Here is a 9,025-nt window from a genome sequence, read left to right as displayed (position 1 = left end):
TCGAAATTTCATATTGGTTGGGTTGGTGACCCTAGTAACTTGAAATTTCAGATTGGTTGGGTTGATGATTGGAGCAACTCGAGTAGAGTTCACAGTCCAACCCTCTAAAGGTATGTACGGGTTCAGTTGAAAAAAATCTTTTGAACCAACTCGAAATTTCATATTGGTTGGGTTGGTGACCCTAGTAACTTGAAATTTCAGATTGGTTGGGTTGATGATTGGAGCAACTCGGGTAGAGTTCACAGTCCAACCCTCTAAAGATATATATGGGTTGGGTTAAAAAAATCTTTTGAACCAACTCGAAATTTCAGATTGGTTGGGTTGGTGATCGGAGCAACTCGAGTAGAGTTCACAACCAAACCCTCTATTTTCGAGATGGGATGTTTTTTTTTTTAAATTATTTTAAAAAATTCTACTTATCTCCTATATATGTTAAATTAATTATTAAAATCTCATAAAACTCAAATATCAACCATTTACGGGTTCCAACACATCACTGATCAAACTTGGGTTAGGTTGGGTTGGATTGTAGCGGTAACGGTTCAAGCCCATCGCTAGCTAATATTGTCTGTTTTGGATTTTCCCTCTCAGACTTCCTCTCAAAATTTTAAAATGCGTCGTCTACGAAAAGGTTTCCACACACTTGTAAAAAATGTTTCATTCTCGTCCCAATGAACGTGGGATCTGATAGTAACCCTATTTTCGGGTGGATAAAGTTGACTTGACCAAGAAAATGTCAACTGTCCTCCAAATTTCAATTAATTAATTAATTTTTTTTGGGGGAAATTTTGAGTTTATTACCGACATATTAGGTACAAAATTAAAAGTTTAAAGACATATCTGACATTTTCTTAAATTAAAGAATTAAATAGCGGATTAAATTTGTNCCGGTTCCAACACATCACTGATCAAACTTGGGTTAGGTTGGGTTGGATTGTAGCGGTAACGGTTCAAGCTCATCGCTAGCTAATATTGTCTTTTTTGGATTTTCCCTCTCAGACTTCCTCTCAAAATTTTAAAATGCGTCGTCTACGAAAAGGTTTCCACACACTTATAAAAAATGTTTTATTCTCGTCCCAATCAACGTGGGATCTGATAGTAACCCTATTTTCGGGTGGATAAATCCCGACATACTTAAATGAGGTATGATGTAACCGCCTAAGTCCACCGCTAGTAGATATTGTCCTCTTTGGGGTTTTCCTTCTGAGCTTCCCTTCAAAGTTTTAAAACGCGTCTAATAGTGAGAGGTTTCCACACCCTTATAAGGAATGCTTCGTTCCCCTCTCCAACCGACGTGGGATCTCACAATCCACCCCTTGGAGGCCCAGTGTCCTTGTTGGCACACCGCTCGGTGTTGTCTCTGATACCATTTGTAACCGCCCAAATCCACCGCTAGCAGATGCTGTTCTCTTTGGGCTTTCTCTTTTGGGCTTCCTTTCAAGGTTTTAAAACGCGTCTACTAGAGAGAGGTTTCTACACCCTTATAAGGAATGCTTTGTTCCCCTCTCCAATTGATGTGCGATCTCACAATCTCCCCACCTTGTGGACCAAGCTCCTTAATGGCACACCGCTTGGTGCTGGTTCTGATACCATTTGTAACAGTCAAAATCCACCGCTTGCCGATATTGTCCTCTTTGGACTTTCACTTCTGGGCTTCCCCTCAAGGTTTTAAAACACATTTACTAGGGAGAGGTTTTCACACTCTTATAAGAAATGCTTCGTTCCCCTTTCCAACCGAGGTGGGATCTCACATCTGACTAAGGAGGTCTAACACAAATTACATGAATAGATCTCAATCCAACAAAGTGTAAGTTGGTAATACAAAATGCCCGATCAGCAAACGTGACGTACACCCAACCAACTCCCGAAGCTCCTCCCAAGTTCCCTTAGCTCTCTAAATATCCTATTGTTCCTCTCTAACCAAATTTAACACGAAGTAGCAAAAACACAAGCTTGCCACAAACAAAACTCTTCCTTATCCCTAAAAGAAGGGTTCGGGAGCACCTCCTCGAACATAGACAACAACCTCTATTGCTAGCCAAAATAAACCCAAATGTCCTGAAGGAAAATCCCAAAGTATAAGGTCAAGGTCCTCTTCCTGCTGCTTGCAAACAACACACCACCAGAGCTGCTTTAGCCTTTGAATTTTTAACCTTAGTACTGGTTTTGAACTTGCAAAAAATCTTTTTCTTTCTGTATGTTGGAGTATTTCATGGTTAGATTAATCCTATTTTGCAGTCTTCGGTATCATCTACTGCATCCGGACTACCTATACTACCGTATAAGAGAACTACAAAAAAATTTCAAGCTTCGAGTCGTTCTGTGTCATGTCGATGTGGTAAGAAACCGTACCGCCTAGCCACCTTTTTTCTTACCCTGTTCTCCATTTTCCAGATTAAGTCTTCGTAGTCATTTTGATGCTCGTGTGAAGTAACGTCATCGATTAGTTTCTTTCAGGAAGATGTTGTCAAGCCTTTGCTTGAAGTCACCAAAACAGCTCTACTTCACGATTGTACCCTTCTTTGTGCTTGGAGGTACATTTCATTATTAAGCATTTTAGTGCCGTCTATTGAAGATTTTGGTAAGTATTATATTGCAAAGTGAATTTAAAAGTTTGATTTCTGTTTTTTTATTAGTTTGGAGGAGTGTGGTCGTTACTTGGAGACTATAAAAGTTTACGAAAACAAGCCCGCAGATCTTATTCAAGGTCAGATGGATACCGACTACCTCTCTCGGGTATTGGTTTTCTTGAAGCTTTTTGCCTATTCAACATTAATTTATGTGGTTGTGATACCACTGTGAGATCCCACGTCGGTTGGGGAGGAGAACGGAACATTCTTTATAAGGGTGTGGAAACCTCCCTCTAGCAGACACGTTTTAAAAACCTTGAGGGGAAGCTTGAAAAGGAAAGCTCAAAGAGGACAATATTTGCTAGCGGTGGATTTTGGTTGTTACAACCACGATCAACTATAGCCTCTTTTTTATTTCCAAAAAGCTATATCCACAACAACTATATTCTGAATTAAAATTCTGGTTTTAATTGTAGCTTACTCATGTCCTAACATCAGTTCGGCATGTTAACAAGACTGATGTGGTTACCCTCGGGACGACATTTGGGGTACGCCTGCTGTATTTTCGCTAAGATTCTTCCGTTCTTGTCTGTTATGTCTTGTTTGGTGTCGAACTGCTAATTAGTTTTCCATTGCAGTCTCTGTCTCATGTCATGGATGCATCAATGGAAGATCTAGCTCGTTGCCCGGGCATAGGTGAACGCAAGGTAGACCTTTTTTTTCGAAGCACGACCCTTTTTCGAGTGTGTCCTTAGTTCTTGTTATCTGTACTCTTACTCGTTGGGTTCGCAAATTTATTTTGAAAATGTACCATGTCTTTGATGTCATTCATAACATTTGAGCTGGTTTTAGCTAGAAGGATAGCTTTGTTTGTGAGATCCCACATCGGTTGGGGAGGAGAACGAAACATTCTTTATAAGGGTGTGGAAACCTCGAGGGGAAGGGAAAGCCCAAAGAGGATATCTGCTAGCAGTGGGCTTGGGCCAGACACCGGGCGATGTGCCAGCGAGGAGGCTGAGTCTCGAAGGGGGTGGACACGAGGTGGTGTGCCAGTAAGGATGTTGGGCCTCCAAGGGGGTGGATTGGGGGGTCCCACATCGATTGGAGAAGGGAACGAGTGCCGGTGAGGACGCTGGGTCCCAAAGGGGGGTGGATTTTGAGATCCCATATCGGTTGGGGAGGAGAATGAAACATTCTTTATAAGGGTGTGGAAACCTCTCTCTAATAGATGCGTTTTAAAAACTTTGATGGGAGGCCCGAGAGGGAAAGCCCAAAGAGGACAATATCTGCTAGCGGTGGATTTGGGAAGTTACCTTCTTTTTATCAACAAGACAATAACATGTTTTTAATATACAAGTAATCATAGAAACATTTACAACTATTAGATAATGGTATGCTGGGGAAGATGCAAATGAACACGAGCGTCACATAGTGACATACCGTATCGATAACATTTAGCCTTCAACTGTGATATACGTAGCTCGTTTGTTTGCACGAATGCTGTTATTAAATTCATCTTCCTCATCAGGTAAGGCGGCTGTACGACACTTTTCATGAGCCATTCAAGCGTGTCATTTCAACCCATCCTGCCGTTCTAGAAACTCCAACCCAGAATAATACCGAACCTCGCTCGATCGGTGAAGAACAAGATGTGGATGGGAAGAACACAGAAGATGCTAGCCAACACAAAAAAGAACCTGAATTGAACATCAAATCAGCTCTGNCCAAATCCAACCAAATAAAAGCATTCAACACAATCAGAAGAACCAATGCTTGTCTAGACTTTGGGGGCCCGAGTGCCCCAGGGTATAGGGGAGAATATCCCCGACTCCCGGTTATAAACAAAAGGTCAAATGTAACAACAAACGCCCAAATCCAAACCAAATAAAAGCATTCAACACAATTAGAAGAACCAATGCCTGTCTAGACTTTGGGGGCCCGAGTGCCCCAGGGTATAGGGGAGCGTATCCCTGACTCTTGGTTATAAACAAACTGTTAAATGTAACAACAAACGCACAAATCCAACCAAATAAAAGCATTCAACACAATCAGAAGAACCCGTGCCCGTCTAGACCTTGGAGGCCTGAGTGCCTCAGGGTATAGAGGAGCATATCCCCGACTCCTGATTATAAATAAATGGTCAAATGTAACAACAAATGCCCAAATTCAACCAAATAAAAGCATTCAACACAATCAGAAGAACCAATGCCTGTCTAGACCTTGAGGGCCCGAGTTCCTCCAGGTACAGGGGAGCATATCCCTGACTCCCGGTTATAAATAAACTGTCAAATGTAACAACAAACGCACAAATCCAACCAAATAAAAGCATTCAACACAATCAGAAGAACCCGTGCTCGTCTAGACCTTGAGGGTCCGAGTGCCTCAGGGTATAGGGGAGCATATCCCTGACTCCCGATTATAAATAAACTGTCAAACATAACAACAAATGCCCAAATCCAAACCAAACAAAAGCATTCAACACAATCAGAAGAACCAATGCCCGTCTAGACCTTGGGGGCCTTAGTGCCTCAGGGTATAGGGGGCATATCCCGAACCCCCGATTATAAATAAACTGTCAAATGTAACAACAAACGCCCAAGTCCAACCAAATAAAAGCATTCAACACAATTAGAAGAACCAGTGCCCGTCTAGACCTTGGAGGCCTGAGTGCCTCAGGGTATAGAGGAGCATATCCCCGACTCCCGATTATAAATAAATGGTCAAATGTAACAACAAATGCCCAAATTCAACCAAATAAAAGCATTCAACACAATCAGAAGAACCAATGCCTGTCTAGACCTTGAGGGCCCGAGTTCCTCCAGGTACAGGGGAGCATATCCCTGACTCCCGGTTATAAATAAACTGTCAAATGTAACAACAAACGCACAAATCCAACCAAATAAAAGCATTCAACACAATCAGAAGAACCCGTGCTCGTCTAGACCTTGAGGGTCCGAGTGCCTCAGGGTATAGGGGAGCATATCCCTGACTCCCGATTATAAATAAACTGTCAAACATAACAACAAATGCCCAAATCCAAACCAAACAAAAGCATTCAACACAATCAGAAGAACCAATGCCCGTCTAGACCTTGGGGGCCTTAGTGCCTCAGGGTATAGGGGGCATATCCCGAACCCCCGATTATAAATAAACTGTCAAATGTAACAACAAACGCCCAAGTCCAACCAAATAAAAGCATTCAACACAATTAGAAGAACCAGTGCCCGTCTAGACCTTGGAGGTCTGAGTGCCTCAGGGTATAGAGGAGCATATCCCCGACTCCCGATTATAAATAAATGGTCAAATGTAACAACAAATGCCCAAATTCAACCAAATAAAAGCATTCAACACAATCAGAAGAACCAATGCCTGTCTAGACCTTGGGGGCCCGAGTGCCCCAGGGTATAAGGGAGCATATCCATGACTCCCAGTTATAAATAAACGGTTCAATGTAACAACAAATACCCAAATCCCAACTAAATAGAAGCATTCAACACAACTAGAAGAGCCAGTGCTCGTCTAGACCTTGGAGGCCCGAGTGCCCCAGGGTATAGGGGAGCATATCCCTTAACTCCCAGTTATAAATAAACGGTCAAATGTAACAACAAATGCCTAAATCCAAACAAAATAAAAGCATTCAACACAATCAAAAGAACCAATGCTCGTCTATACCTTGGGGGCCTGAGTGCCTCAGGGTATAGGGGAGCACATCCCCGACTCCCAGTTATAAATAAACGGTAAAATGTAACAACAAATGCCCTAATCCAAACCAAACAAAACCATTCAACACAATTAGAAGAACCAATGCCCGTCTAGACCTTGGGGGCCTGAGTGCCCCAAGGGAGCATATCCCTGACTCCCGGTTATAAATAAACAATCAAACGTAACAACAAATTCCCAAATCCAAACCAAAAAAAAGCATTCAACACAATCAAAAGAACCAATGCCCATCGTTGGATTTGAGCGTTTGTGGTTACATTTGACCGTTTGTTTAGCCGGGAGTCGGGGATATGCTCCCCTATACCTTGGAGGCCCGAGTACCCCAAGGTATAGGGGAGCATATCCCCGACTCCCGGCTATAAACAAACTATCAAACGTAACAACAAACACCCAAATCCAACCGAACAAAAGCATTCAACACAATCACAAGAACCAATGCCTATTCAAATTCAGAATTCAAATCCAAGAACAAAGCTCATATTCCAATAACAAGAAGGCTGGCATTGTAAATGGATACTCAAAACAAGTTCAGTCAAGAGAGATATAAACAAAGAAGAATCAATGATAGCAATTGACCTCCATTCTGAAAGCACGTTCCCTCTGCTTCCCATCTCTATGGATCATCATAATAGCAACCACATCTCCATCTCCAAGAACTCCTCTATAAACAATCCCAAATCTTCCATTTCCAATCACATTAGCTTCATTAAAATGATCAGTAGCCAATTCCATTTCCTTGTAAGTGAAAACCTGAACTCCCCTGATTCTATACTTAGAAATCCTCCCAGAATTGGCTCCATATAAGTACCCACCCCCCTTAAATTCTGCAAAAATCCAAACCCAATTTACAATCAATTCAAGGAATGCAATAAAACGAATTGTGGGTGAAATTCAGTACCTGGGTTTGAATCGAAATTGATGGCTATGTGGGGGTTGAATGTGGTGGATTGTGCGGCGGCGGTGGCGGCGGCGGTGTCTCGAGCTAATTTGAGGCGGTGGAGCATGGAGATGAGGAGGAGGACGGCGAGGAGGACGGCGATGAAGATGATGGAGGCGATGATGATGAGGAAGGAATTGGAGGTGAGAAGAGCATTGTGGGCATGGATGTGGTGGTTTGGTGGTGGCGGTGTTGAATTGTGAAGCTCCATGAGAGAGCTACAAAAGGAAGATGGTTAGTGTAAATGGAGGCTGAGCCTTCCCTTTCTCTAGGAGCTCATCCCTTTTATCTCTCTCTACTTCCCTAATAAATTATTCCAAGAGGGTATGACGTGGGCAACAATTCTCGAACATTTAGATTCGATCATCTCAAAAGTTGATAGTTCGAAGGAATTAGATAAAAGAGACACTATGTCCGATACATTTGAAAAAAACATATAGATTCTAGTGTAGTAAGAGTAAGCATTTCTTCCTCTCGAGGTGTATATGGGTTCGGTTGAAAAAATCTTTTGTAGGTTGGTTGGGTTGCGAGCAACTCGAGTAGAGTTCGGAGTCCAACCCTCTATAGTTGTATATGGGTTTGGTTGAAAAAATCTTTTGTAGGTTGGTTGGGTTGGTGACCCGAGCAACTCTAGTAGAGTTTACAGTCTAACCCTCTAAAGTTATATATGGGTTTGGTTGAAAAAATCTTTTGTAGGTTGGTTGGGTTGGTGACCCGAGCAACTTGAGTAGAGTTTACAGTCCAATCCTCTAAAGTTATATATGGGTTTCGTTGAAAAAAATCTTTTGTAGGTTGGTTGGGTTGGTCACCCGAGCAACTTGAGTAGAGTTTACAGTCCAACCCTCTAAAGTTATATATGGGTTCGGTTGAAAACATCTTTTGTAGGTTGGTTGGGTTGGTAACCCGAGCAACTCGAGTAGAGTTTACAGTCCAATCCTCTAAAATTATATATGGGTTCGGTTGAAAAAATCTTTTGTAGGTTGGTTGAGTTGGTGACTCGAGCAACTCGAATAGAGTTTACAGTCCAACCCTCTAAAGTTATATATGGGTTCAGTTGAAAAAAAATCTTTTGAACTCACTCGAAATTTCATATTGGTTGGGTTAGTGACCCCAACAACTTGAAATTTCAGATTGGTTGGGTTGGTGACCCGAGCAACTTGAGTAGAGTTCACAATCCAACCTTCTAAAGGTATATATGGGTTTAGCTGAAAAAAATATTTTGAACCAACTGGAAATTTCATATTGGTTGGGTTGGTGACCCCAGCAACTTGAAATTTCAGATTGGTTGGGTTGGTGACCCGAGCAACTTGAGTAGAGTTTACAGTCCAACCCTTTAAAGGTATATATGGGTTCGGTTGAAAAAATCTTTTGAACCAACTCGAAATTTCATATTGGTTGGGTTGGTGACCCCAGCAACTTGAAATTTCAGATTGGTTGGGTTGATGATCGGAGCAACTCGAGTAGAGTTCACAGTCTAACCCTCTAAAAGTATATATGGGTTTCACTGGAAAAATCTTTTGAACCAAATCGAAATTTCATATTGGTTGGGTTGGTGACCCTAGTAACTTGAAATTTCAGATTGGTTGGGTTGATAATTGGAGCAACTCGAGTAGAGTTCACAGTCCAACCCTCTAAAGGTATGTACGGGTTCAGTTGAAAAAAATCTTTTGAACCAACTCGAAATTTCATATTGGTTGGGTTGGTGACCCCAGCAACTTGAAATTTCAGATTGGTTGGGTTGATGATCGGAGCAACTCGAGTAGAGTTCACAGTCTAACCCTCTAAAAGTATATATGGG

General features: G+C 41.9%; 1 protein-coding gene across 1 annotated transcript in view; it reads right to left on the bottom strand.

Annotated features, from left to right (window-relative positions):
• The window catches only part of LOC111780128 (probable serine/threonine-protein kinase PBL7), a 10,392-nt gene extending 2,889 nt beyond the window's left edge, over positions 1–7,503 (bottom strand). The window contains exons 1-2 of the mRNA XM_023660421.1: positions 7,189–7,503; positions 6,867–7,114 (exon numbers count right to left, since the gene is read on the bottom strand). Coding sequence (XP_023516189.1) covers positions 6,867–7,114; positions 7,189–7,438 — 498 coding nt within the window. The 5' untranslated portion in view covers positions 7,439–7,503. The remainder of the gene's footprint in view (positions 1–6,866; positions 7,115–7,188) is intronic.
• Positions 7,504–9,025: the final 1,522 nt, after the last annotated feature.

The sequence above is a fragment of the Cucurbita pepo genome, chromosome LG18 (genome assembly GCF_002806865.2).
Source record: "Cucurbita pepo subsp. pepo cultivar mu-cu-16 chromosome LG18, ASM280686v2, whole genome shotgun sequence".
NCBI classification, from domain to species: Eukaryota; Viridiplantae; Streptophyta; class Magnoliopsida; order Cucurbitales; family Cucurbitaceae; genus Cucurbita; species Cucurbita pepo.
The sequence above is the reverse complement of the archived record's forward strand: the minus strand, read 5'-3'. Positions and strand labels throughout refer to the sequence as shown.